Genomic DNA, 27,522 nt, shown 5'->3' with positions numbered 1-27,522 from the left:
AACCCCCATGACACAGGTCTACTGATATAAAAAACCTGCACTAGTACCCCTGAGCTTAAAATGAAATTTAAAAAATAAAAAAGAAACAATAAAGATCAGAGTAGAAATAAATGAAATTGAAATAAAAAATACAAAAAAGTCAATGAAACAGTCCAGGCATGGTGACTCACGCCTGTAATCCCAGCATTTTGGGAGGCTGAGGCGGGTGGATCACGAGGTCAGGAGATTGAGACCATCCTGGCTAACACGGTGAAACCCCGTCTCTACTAAAAATACAAAAAAATTAGCTGGGCATGGTGGCAGGCACCTGCAGTCCCAGCTACTCAGGAGGCTGAGGCAGGAGAATGGCGTGAACCTGGGAGGCGGAGCTTGCAGTGAGCCAAGACTGTGCCACTGCAGTCCAGCCTGGGCAATAGAGCAAGACTACATCTCAAAAAAAAAAAAAAAAAAAAAAAAAAGGAACAACAACAACAAAAATCAATGAAATAAAAAGTTGGTTTTTTGAAAAGTTCAACAAAATTGACAAACCTTTATCCAGACTAACTAAGAAAAAAAGAGAGAATATCTAAATAAATATAATCAGAGGTGAAAAAGACATTACAACTGATACTACATAAATTCAAAGGAACATTACTGGCTACTATAAGCTACTGTATGCCAATAAGTTGGAAAATCTAGAAGAAATGGACAAATTCCTAGACACAATGAACCTCGTTCAAGATTGAACCAGGAAAAACATCCTGAACCTGAACAGACCAATAACAAGTAATGAGATCAAAGCTGTAATAAAGTTTCCCAGTAAAGGAAAACCTGGGACTCAGTGGTTTCACTGTTGATTTCTACTGAACATTTAAAGAAAAACTAACCAATCCTACTTAAATTTTTCCAAAAAATAGAGGAGGGAACATTTCCAAACTCATTCTATGAGGCCAGTATTACCCTGATACCAAAACCAGACAAAAACACATTAAAAAAAAAAAAAAAAAAAGAGAAAAGAAAACTGCAGACCAATATCTCTGATGAACATTGGCACAAAAATCCTCAATAAAATATTAGCAAACTGAATGTGACAATACATTAGAAAGGTCATTCATCATGAACAAGTGGGATTCATCCCTGGGATGCAAGTATTGTTCAATGCATGCAGATCAATCAATGTGAAACATCATATCAACAGAATGAAGGACAAAAACCATGTGATCATTTCAATTGATGCTGAAAAAGCATTTGATAAAATTCAACAACTATTCATGATTTAAAACTCCTCAAAAAACTATGTATAGAAGAAACATACCTTAACATAATAAAAGCCGTATACAACCCACAGCTAATATCATACTGAACAGGGAAAAAATGAAAGCCTTTCCTCTAAGATCTGGAATATGACAAAGATGCCCATTTTCACCACTGTTATTCAATGTACTACTGGAAGTCCTAGCTAGAGCAATTAGACAAGAGAAATAAATAAAGGCATCCAAATTGGAATGGATGAAGTTCATGTTATCCTTGTTTGCAGATGACACAATCTTTTATTGGAAAAACCTAAAGACTCCACCAAAAAACTATTAGAATTGATAAACTCAGTAAAGTTGCAAGATGGAAAATCAACATCCAAAAATCAGTAGCATTTCTGTATGCCAATAGTGAACAATCTGAAAAGAAATGTTTAAAAGTAATTCCATTTACAATTGCCACAAATAAAATTAAATACCTAGGAATTAAGCAAAGAAGTAAAAAATATCTCTATAATGAAAACTATAAAACATTGATGAAAAACATTGAAGAGGACACCAAAAAATGGAAAGATATTCCATGTTCATGGATTGGAAGAATCAATATCATTAAAATGTCCATACAAGCCAAAGCAATATACGGATTCAATGCAATCCCTATCAAAATGCCAATGACATTCTTCACAGAAATAGAAAAAACAATTCTAAAATTTATGTGGAACTGCAAAAGACCCAGAATAACCAAAGCCATGCCTAGCAAAAAGAACAACACTGGAGGAAACACATTACCTGACTTCAAATTATACTACAGAGCTATAGTAACCAAAACAGCATGGTACCGGCATAAAAACAGACACATAGACTAATGAACCACAATAGAGAACCCAGAAACAAACCCACATGCCTATAGTGAACTCATTTTTGACAAAGGTACCAAGAACATACACTGGGGAAAAGACAGTTTCTTCAATAAATTGTGCTGGGAAAACTGGATATTCATATGCAGAAGAATGAAAGTAGGTCTGTATCTCTCACCATACACAAAAATAAAATGAAAATAGATTAAAGACTTAAACCTGAGACCTCAAATTATGAAACTACTACAAGAAAAAAATGAGGAAAATATCTAGGACACTGGTCTGGGGAAAGATTTCTTCAGCAATACCCCACAAGTACAGGCAACCAATACAAACACTGACAAATGGAATAACATCAAGTTAAAAAGCACAGCAAAAGACACAATCAACAAAGTGTAGAGACAGCCCGCAAAATGGGAGAAAATATTTGCAAACTACCCATCTGGCTAGGGATTAATAACCAGAATATATAAGGAGCTTAAACAACTTTATAGGTAAAAATTTAATAATCCAATCCAAAAATGGGCAAAAGATTTGAATAGACATTTCTCAAAGGAAGACATACAAATGGCAAACAGGCATGTGAAAAGATGCTCAACATCACTGATCATCAGATAAATGCAAATCAAAACTACAGTGAGATATCATCTCACTCCAGTTAAAATGGCTTATATCCAAAAGACAGGCAATAAAAATGCTGGAGAGGATGTGGAGAAAAGGGAACCCTCGTCCACTGTTGGTAGGAATGTAGATTAGTACAACCACTATGGAGGACAGTTTGTAGGTTCCTCAGAAAAAAAAAAAAATGTATATATAGAGCTACCATATGATCCAGCAATCCCACTCCTGGGTATATACCCAAAAGAAAGGAAATCACTAAATCAAAGAGATAGCTGCACTCTTTTGTTTGTCGCAGCACTGTTCACAACAGCCAAGATATGGAAGAAATCTGTGTCCATCAACAGATGAATGGATAAAGAAAATGTAGTACACAATAGAGTACTATTCAGCCATTTAAAAAAAAGAATGAGGTTCTGTCACTTGCAACAACATGGATGGAACTGGAGATTATTATGTTAAGTGAAATAAGTCAGGCACAGAAAGACAAACACTGTATTTCTCACTTACGTGTGAAATTTAAAAATCAAAACAATTGAACTTATGGGCATAGAGAGTAGAAGGATGGTTACCAGAGGCCGGGAAGGGTAACCGGGGGGAGATGGGGATGGTTAATGGGTACAAAAATAATAGTTACAAAGAATGAATAAGACAAATAAGACCTACTATTTGATGGCACAATAGGATGACTATAGTTAATAACAATTTAATTTTGTATTTTAAAATAACTTAAAAATATATTTAGTTCTTGTTTGTAACACGAAGGATAAATGCTTGAGGGGATGGATACCCCATTCTCTATGACATGATTATTATTCATTGCATGCCTGCATCAAAACACCACATGCACACCCTAAATATATACACCTACAATGCACCCAGGAAAATTTAAAATTCCATTTATTGTAATTTAGGTTGTTCATGTGTGATCTAAACAAGCATGGGAAGCAGTCAGGGGCAGACAACAGGCATCACTGCGGAAGTGTGAAGCTAGTATTTTTCCAGACACACAGAAGTTGGTCAGAACTAGCACTGGTTTGAGGATTTATAGCGCTGGTTTGAGGATTTATATCTCAGCACAAACTCAGGCTATCACGTCAGCTGCTCTGGCTGTGAGTACAGAAGCAGGCTGGCTGCCCACATGTCTGCATTCCCTGGTCACACTGCCCACTCCTGTTTTTGCTGTCTTTGGCCTTCTAGAGAATTGACTGCTCCAAGGTTAAATCTATCCCAGGAGATGCGTGAAAAATGCCCAGAGTCCTCAAGTGAAATAGGGACATCTATCTATTCAGTCCCAACTTGACCCCTTCCCACCCACACCTCCCGGATTATATGGGCTATACCAGGAGTGTCCACTCCAGAAGTCCTATTGCCCCCCGTCCTTGGCCCAGTCGCCTGGAAACATGAGAATGTATCCACCTTCAAGCCAATGACATTCAGCCTTGTTCTAGGATTCTAGGGGTCCTACGACCTTTCTATTATTCCCCTTTCTGCCTTGTCCCATAAAGAGAAGGGAAATGTACACACCCGCAGGCTAAGCTCCACGTTCTCTCCTCCATAGATGAGCATTCCACCATCCAGAGACCCGATCTCTCCCAGGAAGTGCCTGTCAGCAGCCAGGATGCCCATGATTGAAGGACTCCTACAGAGCACACAGCAAGAGTCATTAATCTCTCCACGAGGAGCGGAGGTGAGGGGTGGGATGCTCAATGAGTATTTGGGCTTCAGAACTCTACCTAAGTCTGTTCTTATCATGAAGGCCCTCCCTAAACTCTCAGGCTGGACTAAGCGCATGCAGCTTTCCCTGGCCCACTGTGTTATCATAACCCTTCTCAAAATATATTGAAATTACATCTTTTTCACCTAGGTATCCTTACTTCATAGCCAGTTAATGCTTGAAATGGCCAAAATGTTTTCCAAAGTTTTAAATATTTTGCTTGATTTTTGCCTGAAAGTCCCTAAATATCTCAAAGTGTCTGTGATTTCTTAACTGGGATGACTTCTATCCCTTGTCCTTCACTTCATCCCCTCCCCTCCTTCCACGTCACCCCAAGTACTACCACCAAAGATAAACAAAATCCATGCAGTTCATTCCTGCCTTCCCACGTGCTTCTCAAGTTCCCTGAACCTCCTCAGACTTACTTCACTGGGGCAGTGACATCATGCCGATCAATCCAGGCTTGTGGCAGTGCATCGTAGCGGCACCAGAGTTCCCAGTTAAACCCATCAACTGCCAGTTCATACTTATCCAGTTTGAAGGTGTCAAAACGAATGTTGTCAAACACAGGAGACACAATCACGGTGCGGTCTTCCTGAATCCGAGCCAAGATTGGCTCTGCCCTAGAAGAAGAGTGTGCAGCAAGCCCAGCTTGGGTATGAGGACAAGCAGTAGGAGGCAGCAGATAAAGCTGTTTCAAGCACCTTGCTATCATTGCCCTGACATTGAGTACCTCCTCCATTTAGGCTGTGCTGGGTTGTGAGTAGAACTCTCCAGAGTCCAGAGAATCTCTGTAACTTTCGGGATAGCTGAAGCTGCTAGCAGCCAACCCGCGTCAAGAACAGGTTTGAAATTAGTACCCAAGTAGCACCCCCAGGCCATTGTGAAGCAGCATTATCAGTATGTATATTACTCCTTGAATTTACGTTATCTCTTGGTTCTCCCTGTTTCCAAGATGATGCTTCTTTCCTGTCTGACTCTCCACATTCTCTAAAGAACATAGTTCTCTTTATTTTATTATGTAATTTCAGGGCTGGGGAAAAAACCTTTAAAATAACCAAAGGCTAATCTCCTCATCTTTACAGTTAAAGACACAATGTCTAGTTAAGTGAAGTGACTTACTCAAATTCACAAAGTATTTGGCAAAGTCAGAATTATGATCCAACTGTCAATACTCTCCACCATGCTACTTCTCTTAGCCAAGCAAAATGCCTGCATAAAAGCATGCTCCTTTGGAGAGTCCCTTTATTTAAGGCCCAGTACTGACTTTCCCTATGTCCACAGTATCCTGTCCTGTGTTCTGTACATGCACAATGTCTCCTCTCTGCCCTTTCCAGAAGAATCAGCCTCTTTGAGCCTTACCACCCAACATTGACTTCAATGTGAGCATCCAAGATGGCGACCACGTCTGCTGTGGCAGCTTCCCAGCCAGTGTTGCGGGCTTGAGCAAGACCTTTCCTCTCAGGATGCCGTATTATTTTCAGTAGTCCTGGATACTTCTGGTTGTAAAGCTTAATCTTCTCATCCAAGTGTACCTTTAGTTCTCCTGTCAATCAAGTGCACACCTATAGCAATTCTGAGTGCAACAATCGATGTGATACAAAAGTTTTATACTATCATATAATCGTGACTGGACTACCTCCAGCATAAAATGGGCAATTCTAAGAGTCAGCTAGAAAATAAGTCGTATTTCCCCTGCACCTGCCTGTCTTCTCCCTTTCACCTGAGGTGTACTGTGATCATTCCTAATTTCCTTTCCCTCACAGTTAAACTATCTTAGAATGATAATACTGCTTACTACATGTCAGGCACTGTTGTAAGTGCTTTTTCACATTGAGAAGTTCTTGAGAGAATGAGTAGGACAGATCTAGCCCAAGGTGCACACGTTGACGGACAACACTGCAGGAAGGCCTGGAACATCTTCATAGCTAAACTCTCAAGACTCTAGAGAATCCATAAATGACGAAAATTGTTTTGTTTTGGATATTCCCAGTTGACCTACTTAAGGACCAACTGGGACAGAATGCACAGATTAATCTCTTTGCCAGCTTCTAGCTAGTAAATTTAGCCCAAAAATTACGCAAACAAGATTCACTATTCCCAGATTGTTCTCAGGTAGTTTTCTTCCCTCTCTTTTAATAAAGCTTGTCTGTGGCTTTGTTCTTGGGCTCAGCCTACCGCCGACTTCCTCACGTGTAAGAAAACAACTTTCATGCAAATCACTGAACCGTATGCAAAATATCTAACCAAATGACTCTGAGTTACTCGTTGATAAAATTTAGTTAATTCTGAAAGTATCTCATGTGGTCGGCACTACAATATCCCCACTTTACAGATAAAGAAACTGAGGCACAAAGAGTTTTAAAAACTTTTCCAAGTCACGTATCTAGTAAGTGGTATGCCCTGGATGTGAACCTATGCTGTGTTTAGCCCCCAGAACACACTGCCTCAAGAACTCTGAGTATCTGGCTGGGTTTATTAAGTCCTCCCTCCCTCTCCTCTCCTCTCTCCCCATAGCCAAGGAATGAGATTCTTGCTGGTTCCTCTCTCAAAAGAAGAGCATATTCATGAGACCCAGAGTGATCAAGACCTGGAATCAACACCTAAGTGACTGTGGCAGTAAAATTTACCCCATTTTAGATCTGCTGCACTCAGGAGTGATTGTCTCAATTATTGAAGGTGCCAAGCAGAGCCGGTACATCTAAGGCTGTTTGCTTCTTCTGGGAGTGAGCTGGGGTAGCCAAGGTGGCCAGTCTGTACACCTACCCAGGCACTACTTTTAGTCAGTAATCCACAGGAGGTGCCACTGAACCTGAATATCCAGATTCTAATTCAGTCACTACATCGTTCTGTGTCACTTCCCATTGGATGTGTCTGTTTCTTCAACTTAGAGAAAAGTACCATAGTGGGCACGGTGGCTCATGCCTGTAATCCCAACACTTTGGGAGCCCGAGGCAGAGGAGTGCTTGAGCCCAGGAGATTGAGACCAGCCTGGGCAACAGAGTGAGATTCTGTTTCTTTTTCAGAAAAAAAAATATATATATAAATTTGAGAAATTCAGGAAAGGTACCAGATAGTCTGGACCCTTCCAACTCCAAATTTTTATGAGCCATAGATTCTGAGTCACCTCCTGAAAAATAATGCCTATCATATAGCACAAAAATTAAGGATGCCTCAATGGGTTTTCTGAAGACAACCTATGCTCCCTTCCCAGCTTTGCCCTCCTACTGGTCTCCTCCCCAAAACCTGTTATTCCAAGCTGGTCAGCTCAGGGTGCTTCTGGATTCCTCATTTGTGTTCACACCTTTCTTTCGGCACTCCCTAGTTCTCCACCCCAACCCAGTTTCCAAGTCTTCCCTCGTTTTCTCTGCTGTCTCAAATCCTATGAAGCCTTCAAGTCCCAATCCAAGCCTGCCTCCTCCAGGAACCTTTCTTAGATCATCACACCCCCAACCCCTACACCACGCTTTCTTTCACTGACAATTCACTCGGTTTGTCACATCATTCTTCACACACTGAAGTATCTTTCCACAGATGTGTCTTGCTTCATTAAGATGGAAACTTGAACTCTCTGAAATCCTCTTCCCTGCCCACTGCCTGGCACATGGTAGAAACTCAACATGTAGTTGTTGATTGTGAAATGTTCCTAAAATTAGGAAGAAAATACAGCATTCCATCTACCTTGGTATAATTTTTTAAAAGCTTACACCTCATCTAACATTTGAGTGGCATTTAACATGTAAGCTCAAAATATTTGAGTGACGTGAATAAGCTTAACATCTAGGGAAAGACAGAAAGGAGGCAAACCTCTGGCACCAGGTTGTGGCATTTCAAAAGTACTGCAAATAATACTGAGATAGGCGAGGAGCAGAACAGTAGCATGTAATGGGAACAGGCTCTCTCCTGAGGCCTTCACACATATGATTTAATCCCAAAAGTGGTCCTATCAAGTAGGCACCAGTATTTCCTGATGTTACAGATGCAGAAACTGAGGTGAGAAGTGGCTGAGTCACTTGCCCCCAAATTCACATGGATAGTGAGTTTCTCCTTCTGTAGGCATAATAAAGACTTCCATTTATTTTCCTGTTTAACACAAAACAGAGATTTGAGTTATGCTCAGTGTGGGCTCAGTTTGGCTGGTGTTTTTGTGGTTAATGACAGAGACTCTCTAATTCCTGTCCCTGTAACACCAAAGAATGGCTGACAGTCCCCTTTTCTGGGACCATCCAAACAAATCATCTCTGTGGAAAACCAACGTGGGTTTCAGATCTAAATGAGAGGAATGTGTTATAATGGAGTGCCGTTTAGAACAGTAAGAAAGCTTTGGTTTTTCTTTATGTGTCTACACTGTTTGTAATCTTGTATTTTTTTATTTTATTGTTCCTCAGGAAAAAGTCCTGAATTAAGTCTTATCTACACCCCATAGAACATAGAGTATAGTGTTGACATTTTTTTTTTAACAGAAAAAGATAACTTTCACACTATTCCAGCTGAATTCTTGTGTTTGCCTCAAGAAGACCCTGAGTCCCAAAGAGGTGAGGGGACTGGCCTGCGGTTGTCTCAGGCAGGGAGCAGAGCCAGGGTGCCTTCAGAAGTCCAGGGCAGAGGGCTTTTTAATCATGCTCTTATTTTTGGCTCGGAAAACCAGGTGTGCAACTGGGTACCAGTCTCCATGCTCAGAAATGAATGAAACCAGTCTCTTTTCTTTGGTTTTCCGTGGAATTTTGCTCTAAAAATTGTACCTTCTTATTTTTTGCTTAGTTACATTGGAAGTAAAAAAGAGGAAGATATGCAAAGGATGAAGATAAGTATTGTTAGTATGGAAGAGCCTTAAAAAGAAGGTTTAAGCAGTCATTTAATTTGCTCTCTCTCCTGAGAGACAGGTTGAAAGTACAACAACCTATCTGGTACTTAGAGATCCACAGAGAAAGAACAGATTCTGCCTCCAATGAGCTGCCACTTCATAACGTTTATAGTCAGGAAATTCTTCCTCACTGCTAGCCCAAACCTCTAAGTTTTTGTAACTTAATTCTACTGTCTTTTATTTGTTGCACAAAATTAATAAAACTAAGAGTCAACACTTGCTGAGAGGCCACCATGTGCAAAATGCTTTACATAATTCAGGTATTATAAAGGGAACATAGTAGTTAGGGCTAGGGCTCTGGACTCTGAAGTTTATGGTCAAATCTCAAGTCTGTCACTTACCAGCTGTCGGATGTTGCGCAAGTTCATTGATCAGTCCGTGACTTAGTTTTGTGCATCTACACAATGGGTCAAAAAGTGGTTCCTTCCTCATAGGGCTGTTGTAATGATTAAAATAGTTAACATGGCCAGGCACTGTGGTCGTGCCTGTAATCCTAGCACTTTGGGAGGCCGAGGCGGGCAAACCACCTGAGCTCAGGAGTTCAAGGCCAGTTTGGCCAACATGGTGAAACCCCATCTCTACTAAAAATACAAAACTTAGCTGGGTAGTGGCGCATGCCTATAATCCCAGTACTCAGGAGGCTGAGGCAGAAGAATTGGTTGAACCCGGGAGGCGGAGGTTGCAGTGAGCCAAGATCCCGCCACTGCACTCTAGCCTGGGTGACAAGAGAGAAACTCCGTCTCATAAAAAAAAGGTAACGCACGTAGGGTGCTTAGAACAAGCAATGTTAGCTGCCATTATGATCTCATTTAATTCTTACTATAGTTCATAAAATAGTTATTATCATCAACATCCATATTTTGTGTATAAGAAAATCAGAACATGAAGACGTTGAGTTACCCAAGGACATAACACTTATAAAGGAGAAGCCGGGACCATGAACTCAGAAAGTGAGGACTCAGGTCCATTATCTTCTACATCTCTTCCTTTGGGTGGGCTAGACTCAGGGCAGGGGCACCCTGTGGGCAAGAGCCGTTGCCACTGTGAAGAGTCAGTGCCCAAAGCTGTCTTTCCTCCAGGCTTCATGACCCAGAGAGAGTGGTCTGCTCTTCATAAGGAGCGACTCTAAGTCCCTTCCTGGTATCTGGAGTCCTTCTCTAGACTCCGCTTCACCCCCCGCCAGGCTCCTTCATTGTGCATAAGAGGGGCACAGGTAGATTTGGAGGTACACAGTCCTGGCCTAACTCCCACCTCTGCCACTGGCTTGCGGTCCAATTTAAGCACACTGTGTGAGCTCTTTGTGTCTCAGTTTCCTCATCCGTGTAGAGATAATTATCCTCTGTCTTGACTTTGTGAAGATTAAATGTGGCTAGCACAAACAGACCCTCAACCAATGATCTTTTTATTTTCCCTGCATGAGAAACCCAAGGTGTCCTCAACTGTAAACCAAAACCTCTTTCCAGCCAAGCACAGGTGATAAGTGGTCATTTTTACAGTTATTCTTTGATCACATTGCTCACCATTTGAGCTGAAATCATCCACCAAGATGATTTCCTTCAACAATTGAGAGGGTGTCCGGTTGATGATACTGGTGATGGCCCGTTGTATAATGGACAGAGCTTCATTCATGAATATGAGAATGACACTGAGGGATGGGAGTTGGGAAGGATATGTCTTCTGAAGACATCTAGAAGAGATCATTTTTATAACGTATTATTTTTTTAATTACTTAAACATTGCTATCCCATCTTTCCTTTCACTGTGTATGATGTTATATCGACCAATTCATCCACCCCTCAAACTCACTGAAAAGCAAAACTCTTAGTGGCTTATCACAGTAGCAAGATTTTATATTCGTTTATCCAAAATTCTCCTGTTATGGGGATAAAATCTTTTTTTATTAATCTTTACCAGATGTTTCCATTTGAACATTCAACATACTTCAAAAGGAATTCCCATTCCTCTTTTACACCCGGATTCGTTTCCTTGCTGGCAGCCTTCTTCCAGTCATTGCCACAGCCCTTTTCCCATGTTCTCAGACCCCAGTCACCTTTGACACACCCTCTACTTCACCACCAGACACAGGTGGCAAACTAGCCTGTATTTACTAAATGCTTACCATATGCTAGGCACTGGTTTACCCTTTTTATAGCTTCATTGGGGTTAAACTGATATACAAAAACTGAAGATACACATGCACCCACAATATCGTAATCAAGGTAATAAATGTATCTGTCAGCTCCAAAAGTTTTTTTCTATATGTTTGCCCATTTTTAGTTTGGTATTGAGTTTTATAAGCATTCTTTATATATTCTAGACTTCCTATCAGACATATGGTTTGCAAGTATTTTCCCCCACTCCATGGGCAGTCTTTCCACTTTCTTGATGGTGTTATTTCAGGAAAAAACAAAGTTAGTTTTGATAAAGTTCAACTTTTCAATCTTGTTTCACCTATGCTTTTGGTGTCATACCTAAGAAACTCTTGCCGAGCCCTATCGCCCAAGATTTGCTGTCATTTTTTTCTAAGTGTTTTATAGTTTTATCTCTTATATTTACATCTATGACCACTTTGTGTTAATATTTGTATATGGTGTGATGAGGGGTCCAACTTTATTATTTTGCATCTAGATATCCACTTGTCTCAGCACCCATTTGTTGAACAGACTATTCTCTCTCCCATTGCATTGTTTTGGCATCCCTGTCAAGAATCGGTTGATCATAAATTTAAGTGTATATTTTTCCCCCATGTAAAAGGATAGAGGGAGCTAAATTTGGGTATTTTCATTCCACCATGGAGAAAGCTAAAGCAGGCTGGAGTTGATTGTTCCCCTTCTCCCAGGTAAGTTAGTGCCTTAGTCCATTTTGTGTGGTTATAACAGTATACCTGGGACTGGGTAACTTAATAATGAACAGAAATTTATTGGCTCCTGGTTCTGGAGGCGAGTAAGTCTAATATCAAGGTGCTGGCCTCTGGTGAGGGGCTTCATGCTACATTATAACATGGCAGAAGGTATCCCATGGCAGAAGGAGCAAAGAGAGGATGAAAAGAACAAGAGCCCAGTCCCACGATAACAGACCCCCTCTCATGATAATGACGGGGTAAGAGCATTCACCCATTCACCAGAGCAGAGCCCTCATGACCTAAACACTTCTTCAGGGTCCCACCTCCCAATACTGTCGCAACGGCAAATACATTTTCACATGAGTTTCAGAGAAGACAAACATTCAAACCACAGCAGTTAGGCTATCATACAACTCCAGCAGGTTAGGCTCTGGTAAAATAGTTTCTCTTTCGGGCAGACCTTGTTAAGAAGAACAGAATAATCTGGCATATTTCAAAATGATTCCTTTTCACCTCTTCCCTTCTCCCTCCCAGAGGCAGGAGGAGATTTTTCTCTGATATTTACTGAGGATCTGGTAGAGGTCTGGGGGGTAAAATGTACACAAGTGTAGGAGCCCCTATGACTGGGTCTCCCCGAGTGTTTAATTCTCAGACTTGTCCACAATTCATCAATTTACAGTTCAGGTTTTCCTATCCTCGCACTGGTTCCCATGGTTTCTGCTCTGGTAAAGTTGTGATTCTCTGTATTTACCCGTCTGTCTGTCCAATTTTGGGGGCAGCAGTTTGCCCTGCAAGGTCACTTCCCTATAACAGCTGAGAAGAGTTTATTTTTCCATTTTTTCAGCTTTTTACTTGCTGTTAGGATACAGTGGGGACTTCTAAGCTCCTTAAAAGCCAGACCAGAAAATGAAAGTCAAACTTCATTTTTATTATTGTACTTTTCAGTTTTAGAATGATCATTTGGCACCTTTTTATAAGTCTTTATTGATAGTTTCTATTTGATGAGACCTTGTCATTATAACCTTCCTTTAATGCTTTAGACATGGCTAACTTTAGTTCTTTGAATATATGTATAATGATGTCTTTGAAGTCATTATCAGGTAAGTCCAATATCTGGGCCCCTTCTAAAGTTTGTTGCTTTGTTTTCACTTGTGCGCTAGTTACTGCTCTTTCCTGTATCTTTGTATGTCTCATAATTTCTTCTTAAAAACGTGTCATTTTGGCCGGGCGTGGTGGCTCAAGCCTGTAATCCCAGCACTTTGGGAGGCCGAGACGGGCGGATCACGAGGTCAGGAGTTCGAGACCATCCTGGCTAACCCGGTGAAACCCCGTCTCTACTAAAAAATACAAAAAACTAGCCGGGCGAGGTGGCGGGCGCCTGTAGTCCCAGCTACTCGGGAGGCTGAGGCAGGAGAATGGCGTAAACCCGGGAGGTGGGGCTTGCGGTGAGCTGAGATCCGGCCACTGTACTCCAGCCTGGGCGACACAGCGAGACTCCGTCTCAAAAAAAAAAAAAAAAAAAGTGTCATTTTAGACAAAGTATCTAGTAACTCTGTATATAACCCAGGAGTAAATGGGTAAATGTCATTGTAATTTGCTTGGTTGTTTATTTATTCAATCGGTAACTTAGTTAAACTAATTTGCAAGGTCTACAAAATCTATTTCTCCTGCAGTGTTCAGCCTTTAATGCTCATGATCTTGATCTTTTTTTTTTTCTTCTTGTTTTTCTCTTTTAGCCTGGCTACCTAGGGGCTGCTTCTGGGTCATCATAAGCCACTTATTCATCAGCGATTGGATTTAAAGCTCCTTGGTTGATTAGATTCTGGGACATAGGTGGCATGGAGGCTGCGATCACAGTTCAGGGAGTTTACATTTTGACCTACATACTGGTAGCTTGGATTTTTTTCTGTGATAACTCCTGAGAGAGCACAGCCTTAGGTATGCACACAGTCTTCCAGATTCCCAGGGATGCGCATGATTTTATTTTTAACCCTGGCTTCCTAGTTGTTGCCTCTGAGTCAGAGCAGTTTACTGTTCAAGCAGTATTTGTTCAGAGGTTGGGCTTCAGCCCCTAGTGCTGGTGAGGATTCAGCCGTTTGCTGATGGATCTGTGTTCTGGTTGGCAAATAATTTTCAGTCTTCCCCTCATTCAACTCTTGCTGTTCCTGAGCAGGTTCAGCCTGGGGCTTGCACACAAACTTCTAGACAACCCAGAGATAAGTGTGATCCAAGGAGGGCTCTTCTTGGCAATCGTTTTCCCTGATTCTTCCTGTTAAATTTCTGGCTGTTCTGCCATTTTGCTTGTTGCCACCAGTATTACGGAGCTATGAGCATACGTTTTAATTTTCTCTACCAAGATCTCTATTGCTTCAAACAATATCATTGGCTGGACTTCTTTATCCTCTGTTCTAAATAAGGTCAGTCCCTTAAACATAGCTAGGGAGGCTTTCATCCTGCCTTTCTTCCTGAATAGAACTTCTGCACCACTGCACAGGAGCTGGAGGTGGAGACAGAGGCCCTTCTAGAATGACACCTTGCTCTACAGGTAGACGTGCACTGGGGGAAAGGAGGTGGTGGCCCTGGAGCCCCTGGTCTTCCTAGTTTGTGCATTCTGGTATGGAAGTTCCACTCTGACAGCAAGTTGGAGAAGGAGCAACTGGAGCCCAGTGTTCTTGGACTCATGCACCTGGAGTTGAAATTTCACCCTATGAGTAGAGGCAAAATAAAAGAAAGGAGTCACAACTGTCTCCCTCAATCACCTCCAGTAGGAATACAACTTTTGCATTCCTAGTGGAGGAAGGAGAAGATGTGAAATGTGGGTGGCCTGCCCTTCCTGGGGTGATACCAAGGACCTATGTATGCTAGGACCTGCAGGGACAGGGAGCCCCCTTCTTGACCACAGCCACCAGAGCAGATAACCTTGTGAAGTTTCCATAAGACAGAGCTGAGGGTGGGTTGGGGGAACAAGTCATGGCTCCAATGCCACAGACTCCTGCTGTTCTGAAGGATATTTAGTAGATTTTCTTGAAAGAATGTTTTTCCATTTGCATATTTCCTTAGAACAGTTTGTTAAAAAATTTAAATAATTATGATTTTTTTCCAGTTAAATAGTTGTTTTGCTAGGGAAAGAAAATGTTGCACTCAACACTTTGCCATTCTGGAAGGAAGCCTCAATCCACACATTTTTTAAAGACTTAAAGTAGTTGCCAACCTACAAAACCAGACTTCTTGTCTCTTTGACAAAGCAAATATTTATCTCACTGCAACCACTTTCCGGGACATAGCCCCTGCTCTGTCCAGAACCAGGGTTGCTGCAGTTACTCACAGTGTAGCTCGCTGTTCACCCATTCACCATCGCCCTCACCCAAAATGCTCACAACATGTATGTTGGCAGGCATTTGAATTGCAGCCTCTGAAATTGCAAGGGGATTTTAGGCAAAAGCCAAAATGCAGATGAATGCTAGCGACACAAAAGAGCACACACTCCTTGGAGAACTGCCCTTCTTAGTAGCAGTGCCAAGAGATACGAGGATGGACATATCAGAAGGACTGGACATTGGAAGCTAGGAAGATTGGACTTTATCCTAGAGGGACTAAAGGATTTTAAGCAAAGAATTGGTATGATCAAATTTACATTTTAAAGAAACCATTCTGGCTGCCATGAAGACAACAGAAGGTAATCAGCCACATGTGGACGCCACAATACAGGTGGGAAGGTATGAAGACCTCACCTGAGGCCTACCCTGGAGAAAGAAAGGAGCAAGAGAAAGATACTTTCAATCTGATTTCCCCGTCTCACTCATTACTCAAAGGTGGTGGGCAGGTGGAAGTTGAAGGGGCAATACTAGATCACAAAAAAATTATCAGATACTAACAATACCCACACACAAATCACTTGGGGATCTTGTTAAAGTACCGACTCATCAGGAGGTCGGAGTGGGGTCTGAGATCCTGAATTTCTTCCAGGCTCCCAAGTGATACCAATGCTGTAAGAGGGTGGTACAGTAAATAAGAGTAGGAGCAGAGTCTCCAGAAAGACCTGTGTTCACTCGAGTCACAGCCGTCACTTTCTATCTGCATGATCTTTTTGTGCTTCTCTTCCTTTCCTTATTTATAAGATGGTGAGGGTGGTGGTGGTTAGCAGCAATAGTATTAATAGTAATAGTAGTAGGAGGAGGAGTAATCCTCACATCATAGTATTATTATGAGGTTCAAATGTGGTAATGTGCATAAGTGCTCAGAATAAAAGAAGCTCCATAAAGGTTATCTACTATTCTTACTACTTTGCTGGTTATTTTTGTTCTTGTTGTCATTATCACTTGGACAATGGCAACTTTCACTGAGCTAGGAGCAATAAGAGAAGAAAAAGAAGTGGATCAACTTAGGTTTGGCCGTGTGGCGTCTGAGATGCCTCTGAGTCACACCATGGAATTCCCTGGCAGGTCACTGCATATAGAGCCCTGGAGCCTCAGAAGAACAGTCTGGATTACAGTCCTGTGGATTTGGGAGTCATTGCCATGTAAGTGGTGAATTCGTAAGTGGATAAAATCACCTTAACTACCAGCAGAAAGGAGCCTTGGACTAAAGCCTGAGGATGATCAATATTTAAAGCACAGGCTGAGGAGCCTGGCAGAGATGAACTTTAAATTCTTTAAAGCCTAGTGGCAGTTCTTAATGTCTGGTATGGGATGGTTATACAATAAATCTGTATTTAATTGAGAGTAAGAATAGGTGATTACGTTAAATTGAAGACTGATTAAAATTCTGCTGAACTTCTCTTTCCTCTAATCCACATAATCACATCAGTGACTTCAGATGTTATTTCCTCTGCCCTGTTTCCTATGCATCTTTTGCACACTCTTGTCTATATTCTAAATGCTTTCACGACACTTCTCTTATCCATACCCACATTTTCTTACCCACCGTACATCAATCAAAAGAGGTCGGAAATGTGCCTCCTGTGGTTCCAAAAGAATAATTTCTCCCTCCTCCCTGCATCACCAGCACCTGACCTGGAAAGTGTAGACCAGCACTATCCAGTAGAATTTTCTGCAATGATGAAATCTTTTATATCTATCCTATACATACTGATAGCTACTAGCCGCGCATGCCTATCAAGCACTTATAATATGGCTAATATAACCAAACTTAAATGCTTAATTTTAATTAATTTACATTTAAGTAGCCACATGTGACTGGTAGCTATCATACTGAAGAGTGCAGCAGAAGATACTGGAAAAGTATTTGTTGGTTGGATGACATCTAGAGGAACTGACCTCTAGCCACTCCTCCCAGCAGAGAATCACAGTGTGCCACCTCAAGCAAATAATTTTAATTAATTTACATTTAAGTAGCCACATGTGACTGGTAGCTATCATACTGAAGAGTGCAGCAGAAGATACTGAAAAAGTATTTGTTGGTTGGATGACATCTAGAGGAACCGATCTCTAGCCACTCCTCCCAGTAGAGAATCACAGTGTACCACCTCAAGCAAGGGGAGAGAATGGCAGAAGGAGATAAGGTAAGTTCTATGTGCTACAGCTGCAAAGATAAACTTTATTCATATCACAATTTTGCCTGAAACTACTGTTGTGTGGAACACATAAACTAATTTCTATACATGCAAACAGACTTTAATCAGTTGCAAAATATGTATTCTTACATTGGGATTTCCCAGGGCAAATTATGTGGCTGGCATAATTTGCCTTAGAAAATCCCAGTGTGAGAATATATATTACACTGGGAGGGCCAGCCTCATGGTATGCAACCTGGGCAGTCACACAGGACTCCACATGTAGGTCTCCCCCATTGATTTAATTCATTACTTTTATCATCTTGAAATTCTTAATTATTTTTTAACGAATGTCCCTCATTTTCATTTTGCACTGGGCTCTGCAAATAGTGTAGGTGGTCCTGTTCATAGCAGGTGGGCTCTCTATTAGAGATTAATTATTGAAGCTGCGCCTTTTTGTGTGTTTAATTATTTAATCATTTGTTGGTATTTTATATCTATCCAAATTCAATTAAGTGACTGCTTCATTCTCCAATTACACAGCACACTCTCCTGAGAAGCCTTTCTCCAGTCCCTGAGAGGTAGAGAGAGGACATGACAACATGAGAACTGCCAGGGCTGGTACCTTTCTGGTATCAAACAGCTATCCAGAAAGCTGAGGAAACGTAGGAACCACAATCGTTTTGGCATCTCACTTGGCAGGAAGCTGGACTAAATAGCATACAATGCCTATGCTAAATTCAAGATTCTACATGACAGCTTTCATTCACTAAATGACTTATTTTTCAGTAAAGTCAGTGGAGTTATCTATCTGTAGTACTCAAACCATGAAGGTTTCCAGAATGCTTTAGCTCTGAAATCTATGTGTCTGAGCCACATGGATCTTTTTATGGGCATCAGGGAAGACAGGTTGTCTCCTGGTATATAAGTATCAGATGTGACTCAGACATTATTAAGGTATATAGAGGCACTTGATTCATATATAGTTTTCACCATAGTGAAACTTTTTGAGAAGTAGTTTCATGAATTAATCTCTATGGAATGAAACCTAAATGCTCCAAAATTAAGAACAAAGCAGCTCCAGTTACCAATTGATCCCTGCATATTATCCTCATGCCTCAAGACCTAAATTATACAGTGGATCCTGCAGAAAATATATTAGGTCCTACTTGCCTCCCAGGTCACAAGTGGCAAATACTAACACAATTGCCACCATTTCCTCTTCCTTGTGTATAGCAGGCATTGCTAATAGATCACAGCACTTATGTCTTTGATCACATTGACTCAAAAGTCTTCCCACTACAATACTCCAGGTAGTCACTACCAGTTAGTTGGAGTTGGCATGAAAGATGAAATGTTTCACCATTTCTTTCACAAGCTAATTCATTTAAATATTCCTCTAAATACCTTACAGTGAAACATCCAAGGTAAAGCAATCTACATGTTGAAATAAGTAGGCCTTGGTAAAGAAGTAGTTTTCTCTTCTTCATTTAAGGCTCTCCTACTCCCTTCTAACTCAGAAAATCAGGGATGCTAGAGAATCATTTTTAGGGTGATGTGATAGAAAGTACCAATTCACCAATCAAACCATACACCGAGCCACTGTCATGCACTACATGAATCACAGGTCGAATCTTGAATGTGGATTACTTTGCTCTGATGGTTAAAAGCATAAAGAGAAAGCAATTCATGAATGGCCTGGTCACAATTTCTTTTCACTTGATGTCTGTTCAATTCAGCTATAAGATCTTAGTACTAAGAGCTGCAATTTATGATACATTTTATAATCCCCAAAAGAAATATTCATTCTCAAAATTTTTTGAGGCAGACCCAAGAAACTCAATGAATTCCAAGTAGAACGAATGCAGAGATACACACCCAGGCCCATCATAATCCAAATGCTGAGAGCCAAAGATGAAAAGAAAATCTTGAAAGAAACAAAAAGAAAAAATGACTTATCACATACAAGGGAAACCCAATAAGATTGACAGTTGATATCTCATCAGAAACAATAGAGGTCAGAAAGCAATGGGATGGCATATTGAAAATGCCAGAAGAAAAACGAAACTGTCAACCAAGCATTTTTTATCTTACATTTTTCAAATAAAGGCATTGACAGATAAACAAATGCTGAGAGAATTTATTTGTTGCTAGCAGACCCACCTTACAAGAAAAACTAATCTCTTTAGGCTGAAAGCAAGTGACCTTAGACAGTAATTCAAATACACACACACACACACACACACACAAAATATCAGCAAAGGTAATTATGTAATTATAAAAGACAGTATAGATATATATCTTTCTCTTTTCCACTCTTAATTTAAAAAGTAAAAAGCAATTGCATAAAGCAATTTCTATACAATTGTATAATTCAGTCTATAACATCACAATGTAATATATTTGGTAATAACCGCACAGAAAGGTGAATGGGAACAAAGCTGTGTTAAAGAAATGACACAAGATAGTAAAATGAATCCACAGGAACAAATGTACAGAATCAGACATGTAAAATAAGAAGGTGAATATAACAAAGCCTATAATTAATACTTCCTCTCCTTTTTCTCATTTTCTTTACTTGACATAAAATTATACAATCATAATGTATTTTGGAGTTTTACCACACATATATGTAACATGTAATAATAATAGTAAAAAAGGAGGAAGAGCAAGTAGAGCAATATATTAATAACTTTTTTGTATCTCATTGAAATTAAGCTACTACAATTCTAAGTAGATTCTGATAAGTTAAAATGTATGTGATAAGCCCTAAAACAACCACTTAAAAAATCAAAAAATATAGTGAAAAATCATTAAAAGAATTATACAGTTATATTAGAAAATATTCACTTAATGGGAAAAAAGAAAAAGTAAAAGATGGATAGAAGGAAAAGGCATGAGACACTAGAAAACAAAAATAGAACAGCAGAAATAAATTCAACTATATCAATAAAACATTAAATGTGAACAAATTAAACAATCCAATCAATAGGTAGAGAATGAAAGACTGCATTTTTTAAAAGATCCAACTATATGCTGTCTATAGGAACCATACTTTAGGTTGAAAGAGAGAAATAGGTTGAAAGTAAAAGGATAGAAAATGATACATCATGTAAACAGCAACTGTAAGAAAACTAGACTGGCTATACTAATATCAAACAAAACAGGTATTAAGACAAAAACGTTACTAGCACTAAAGGAGAAAATTTTATAATAGTAAAACATATAAAATGAACAAACCTCATTGAATTTATGGGATAGCATCAAAAGAGCAAATATTTGAAGTATAACATTCAAAAAGGAGAAGAAAAAGACAATGTGGTAGAAAGCCTATTTAAATAAATAATAGTGAAACATGATGAAGTGGAAAACACATCTGCCAACCAAGAATATTATATGTACCCAGAAAAGCTGTCCTTAAGCAATGAAGGCTAGAAAAAGATGAACAAAACCTGAGGGGGTTAATTACCACCAGATCTGTCTTACAACAAATGCTGATGAGAGTTCTTCAAGCTGAGAGAAAAGGAGGCTAATTAGTAATGTGAAAACATATGAACCTATAAAACTTGCTCATAAAAGTAAATATACAAAGTCAGAATACTCATTGTAATGATGGTGTATAAGTTACTTATATCTTTAATATGAAGATTAAAAGACAAAACTATTAAAACAATAATAGCTCTAATAATTTGGTAAGATGTAAATGATGACATTAAAAATTAAAAATGGGGGGAGTGGAGTAAAAGTGTAGAGATTCTTTGCAATCAAAGTTAAGCTGCTATCAGCTTAAAATAGTTTGTTATACCGATAATATGCTTTTTGCAAGCTTCATGGAAAGCACAGAGCAAAAACTTGTCATTGATACACAAAAATAAAAGGCAAAGAATCAAAGCACACCACTAGAGAAAACAACTTAATCGCAAAGGATGATGGCAAGAAAGAAAGGAAAAAATGATCTAACAAAGACAACCAGAAAAACAATTAACAAAATAGCAGTAGAAAGTCCTTACCTATCAATAATTTCCTTGAATGTAAATGGGTTTTATTTAATCAAAAGACATACAGTGGCGAAATGGGTAAGAAAGAAAACAAGACCCAACTATATGCTACTTACAAGAAACCCACGTCACCATTAAAGACACATACAGATTCAAAGTGAAGGGCTGGAAAATGATATTCCATGTAAATGGAAACCAAAAGCGATTAGGAATAGCTATACCTTGATAGGGTAGACTTTATGCCAAAAACTGTAAAACATGACAAAGAATATCATTAATAATGATACAGGGATTAATTTGGCAAGAGAATACAACAGTTGTAAATATATAGACAACCAACACTGGAGAACCTAATATAAAAAAGCAAATGTTAATATATTTAAAATATACAATAATAGTAGGAAACTTTAATACCCTACTTTCAGCAATGGGAATATCATCCAGGCAGAAAATCAATAAGGAAACATCAGACTTAAACTACACTCTAGACCAAATAGACTAACAAATATATACAGAGCACTCCAATAACCACAACAGAGTACACATTCTTCTCATGTGCATGAGGAACATTCTCCAGGATAGATCATATGTTAGGCCACAAAACAAGTCTTAACAAATTTAAGAAGACTGAAACTATATCAAGTATCTTTTCTGACCACAGTGGTATGAAGCAAGAAATCAACAACAGGAGGAATTTGGAATAATTTGCAAATATATAAAAATTAAATAACATGCCCCTGAACAGCCAATGGATCAATGAAGAAAATACAAAGGAAATTAAAAAGAATATTGAACAGATAAAAATGAAAAGCAAACTATCGAAATTCACGGGATGCAGCAAAAGCAGTTCTAAGAGTCAAGCTTACAGAATAAATGCCTACATCAAAAAAAGAAAAAATATATCAAACAAACAGTTTGACCTCAAGGAACTAGAAAACTAAGAACAAACCAAGTTCAAAGTTAGTAGAAGGAGTAAATAATAAAGATCAGAGCAAAAATAAATACAATGGAGATTTAAAAAAAAAACAGATAATAGTCATAAAACTAAGACTTGGTTTTTTGAGAAGATAAACAAAATTGACGAATCTTTATCTAGACTAAGAAAAAAAGAGGAATCAAATAAATAAAATCAGAAATGAGAAACAGAAATTACAACTGATACAACAGAAATATAAAAGGTCATAGGAGGCTTATGAACAATTACACATTAACAAATTGTACAACCCGTAAGAAATAGATAAATTCATGGACACATACAACCTATCAAGATTGAATCATGAAAAATGGAAAATCTGAACAGACCAATAATAAGTAAGGAGACTGAATTAGCAATAAAAAATTTCCTATCAAAGACAAGCCTAGGGGCTGTGTGGTGGCTCATGCCTGTAATTCCAGCACTTTGGGAGGCTGAGACAGGTGGATCACTTGAGGTCAGGAGTTTGAAATCAGCCTGGCCAACATGGCAAAATCCCATCTCTACTGAAAATACAAAGATTAGTTAGCTGGACGTGGTGGCAGGTGCCTGTAATCCCAGCTACTCAGGAGGCTGAGGCACGAGAATTGCTTGAACCTGAGGGGTGGAGGTTGGAGGTTGCAGTGAGCCAAGACTGTGTCACTGCACTCCAGCCTGGGTGACAGAGTGAGACTTGGTCTCAAAAAAGAAAAAAAAAAGACAAGCCCAGGACCTGATGACTTCACTGCTGAATTCTACCAAACATTTAAGGAAGAACTAATAATACCAGTCCTTCTCTAACTCTTCCAAAAAATCGAAGTGTAGGTGATACTTTCAAACTGATTTTATAAGGCCAATATTACCCTGATAACAAAACCAGACAAGAAGACTGAAAAAAAGGAAACTACAGGCCAATATACCTGATGAATGCTAATGCAAAAATCCTCATCAAAATACTAGCAAACTGAATTGAATACGCATTTAAAAGATTATTTACCATAATGAAGTGAGATTTATTTCAGGGATGCGATGCAAAGATAGTCCAACATACACAAATCTGTATCTGTAATACACCATGTTAACAGAATGAAGGACAAAAACCATATGATCATCTCAATAGATGTGAAAAATCACTTAAAAACTAAACATTTTTTCATGATAAAAACTCTTAACTAATTAGGTATAGAAGAATTGTAGCTTCAACACAATAAAGGTCATATGACAAACCCACAGCTAACATCATACTCAATGAGGAAAAATTGAAAGCTTTTCCTCTAAGGTCCGGAACAAGACAAGAATGCCCACTCTCACATTTCTATTCAACATGCTACTAGAAGTCCTAGCGAGAGCAATCAGGCAAGAGAAAGAAATAAAAAGGCATCAAAACTGGAAAAGAAGTGTAGATTGTCCCTGTTTGCAGATGATATGATCTATATACATAAAGCCCTAAAGAACCAACCAAAAATGGTAAACAATTCAGTAAAGTTGCAAAATCAACATACAAAAATCAGAAGCCTTACTATACACCAACAGCAAACTATCGAAAAAGGAAATCAAGCAAACAATTCTACAAACAAACTATACCAATACTTAATACTTATGAATACATTTAACCAAGGAAGTGAAAAATCTCTACATTGAAAACTATAAAATACTGGTCAATGAAATTAAAGAAGCATAAATAAATGAAAAATCATCTCAGGTTCATGGGTTGGAAGAATTAATACTGTTAAAATGTTCATACTTCCCAAAGTGATCTACAGATTGAATTCAATCCCTATCAAAATTCTAAAGACTTTTCTTTACAGATAGAAAAAACAACTCTAAAAGTTCTACATGGAACCATAAATTATCCTGAATAGCCAAAGCAATCTTTAGCCAAAAGGAGAAAGCTGGAGACATTACATTACATGACTTCAAAATATACTATATTAAGCTATGGTAATCAAAACAGCATGATACTGCCATAAAAACAGACATAGAGTAGTGGAACAGAACATAGAGCACAGATACAAATCCACACATTTATAGGTAACTGATTTTCAACAAAGATGTCAAGAAAACACAATGGGAAAAGAATTGCCTCTTCAATAAATGGTGTTGAGAAAACTGAATATCCACATTTAAAAAGAATAATACTGAACTCTATCTCATCACACCATATACAAAAATAATCTGAAACTAGATTAAAGACTTAAATGTAAAACCCAAAACTGTAAAACTCCTAGAAAGAAAATAGGGAAAATTTTCCAGAACATTGGTTTGGGCAATGACTTTTTGGATAAGACCCCAAAGCCACAGGCAACAAAAACAAAAATAGACAAATAGGATTACATCAAACTAAAAAGCTTCTACACGGCAAAGAAAAATATCAAAAGAATGAGGAGACAACCTACAGAATGAGATAAAATATTTGCAAACTATATGTTTAATAAGAAGTTAATATCCAAAATAAATAAGAAACAGAAACAACTCAATAACAAGAAAAATAAAAATCAGCAAATGACCTAATCAAATATTTCTCAAAAGAAGACTATAAATGGCCAAGAGCTTTATGAAAAAAATGTTCCATAACATTAACCATCAGGGAAAATGCAAATTAAACTCACATTGCGCTATCATCTCACCCTTTTTAGAATGGCTACTATCAACAAATAAAAGATAACAAGTATTGGCGATAATGTGGAAAAAAAAGAACCGTTGCACAGTTAGTGGGAATGTAAATTAGTATACCCAATAAGGAAAATAGTATAAAGATTCCTCAAATACTAAAAATAGAACTATTGTATGATCTAGCAACCGTATACTAAATATATCTCCACAGGAAATGAATTAGTATATTGAAGAAAGACTGCACTCCCATTTTCATTGGAGCATTATTCATAATAGTGGAATACCATTCAGCCACAAAAAAGAAGGAAATTCTGTCTCTTGTGACAACATGGATAAATGTAGAGGACATTATGTTAAGTAAAATAAGCCAGGAACAGAAATACAAATACTACATGATCTCACTTATATGTGGAATCTAAAAAAGTTAAACTTATAGAAGTAAAGAGTAGAATGAAAGGTGGTTACCAGGAGCCAGGGTGGGGGCTGGGTGAAGAGGGGTTAGAGAAATGTTAGGTTAAAGGATACAAATTTCAGTTAGATAGGAGGAATAAGTTCAAGAGATGTATTATACAACATTGTGACTACTGTCAATAGCAATATGTGGTATTCTTGAAAATTGCTAAGAGAGTAGATGTCAAGTATTCTCACCAAAAATAACTGTGAGGTAATGCATATGTTAATTTAGATATATATTGCCATTCCACAATGTGTATACATTTCAAAACATCATATTGTACATGATAAGATACACAATTTTGCCAATTTAAATAAAATATTTTTAAAAACAGTCACATTTCCAATAGCATCAAAAAGACAAATACCTAGGAATAAATTTAACAAAAGACGTGAAAAAACTTATACTGTGAAAACTCAAAATACTGTTGAAAGAAATTAAAGACCTAAATAAATGGAAAGATTTCTCACATTTGTGGATTGGAAGATCTAATTTTTAAAATGAAGTCCTCCACAAATCTACAGATCTACAGAGTTAATGAAATCCCTGTCAAAATCCTGCTGGTTTCTTTGCAGAAATTGACAAACTAGTCCTAAAACTCATATGGAAATTCAAAGTCCCAGAATAGACAAAACAGCCTTGAGAAAGAAGTTGGAAGACTCACATTTTCAATTTCAAAATGTACTACAAAATTACAATTGTTAAGACAATGTGTTCCTGGCATAAGGATAGGCCTATACAGCAACGAAATAGGATTGATATCCAGAAATAAACCCTTACATTTATCACCAATTGATTTCAACAAGGGTGGCAGGACAATCTGATGTGGAAAGAGCAGCCTATTTAACAAAGGTACTAGGATAACTAAACAGCCACACATAAAAGAATGAAGTTGGACCCTCCTTGTCACATTATGTACAAAAACTAGTTTAAAATGGACCAAACACCTAAATTTAAGACTGAAACTATAAAATTCTTGGAAGAAAACATGGGTGTAAACCTTTGTGACCTTGTACCAAGCAATGGTCTCTTAGATATAACACCAAAAGTACCAGCAACCAAGGAGAAAATAGATAAATTGGACATCATTAAGATTTAAAACTCTGTGTTTCAAAGACGACCATCAAGAAAGTGAACAGACAATCTACACAATGAAAGAAAACATTAACAAGTCATATTTCTGATAGGAATTTACGTCTAGAATATATAAAGTACTTTGCAACTCCATAACAAAAAGATAAATAAGCCAATTTTTTTAAACAAAGAATGTCTCCAAATAGACATTTCTTCAAAGAAGACGTACACATGGCTAATAGTACATGAAAAGATGTCCCATGTTATCAGGCCTCAGGGTAATTTAAAACAAAATCACAGTGAGATATTACTTCAGACCCACTAGGATGGCTATAGTTAAAAAGAAAAATAATAACAAATGTTAGCATGTGGAAAAATCAGAACTCTCATATACTGCTTGAGGGAATGTTAATGGTGGAGTCACTTTGAAAGCCACCTGGCAGTTCTTTGAAAGGCTAAATACAGAATTATCATACGGCCCAGCAATTCTACCCACAGGGTACACCTGCAAGAAAAGAAGACATTTGTTCACACGAAAACTTATACATGAATGTTCATAGCAGTATTATTCATAATGGTCAAGAAGTGGGAACAATCCAAATGTTCATCACTTGATGAATGGATAAAGGAAATGCGGTATAATCCAGACAATGAAACATTATTTGACAATAAGAAGGAATGAAGTATTGATATGTGTTATAATGTGAATGATACTTGAAAACATTGTGATAAGTGAAAAATATTAGTCACAGAAGACCCCATATTATATGATTCCATTAATACCAAAGG

At 38.4% G+C, this 27,522-nt stretch overlaps 1 protein-coding gene across 1 annotated transcript in view; it reads right to left on the bottom strand.

Moving 5' to 3' along the window:
• Positions 1-27,522, bottom strand: part of GALNT8 (polypeptide N-acetylgalactosaminyltransferase 8) — a 63,569-nt gene that overhangs the window by 23,449 nt on the left and 12,598 nt on the right. The window contains exons 3-6 of the mRNA XM_050750191.1: positions 10,809-10,975; positions 5,787-5,970; positions 4,850-5,047; positions 4,235-4,349 (exon numbers count right to left, since the gene is read on the bottom strand). Of these exons, the coding sequence (XP_050606148.1) occupies positions 4,235-4,349; positions 4,850-5,047; positions 5,787-5,970; positions 10,809-10,975 (664 nt within the window). The remainder of the gene's footprint in view (positions 1-4,234; positions 4,350-4,849; positions 5,048-5,786; positions 5,971-10,808; positions 10,976-27,522) is intronic.

This window comes from Macaca thibetana, chromosome 11 (assembly GCF_024542745.1).
Source record: "Macaca thibetana thibetana isolate TM-01 chromosome 11, ASM2454274v1, whole genome shotgun sequence".
Classification (NCBI taxonomy): Eukaryota; Metazoa; Chordata; class Mammalia; order Primates; family Cercopithecidae; genus Macaca; species Macaca thibetana.
This window is presented reverse-complemented; position numbering and strand designations above follow the sequence as displayed.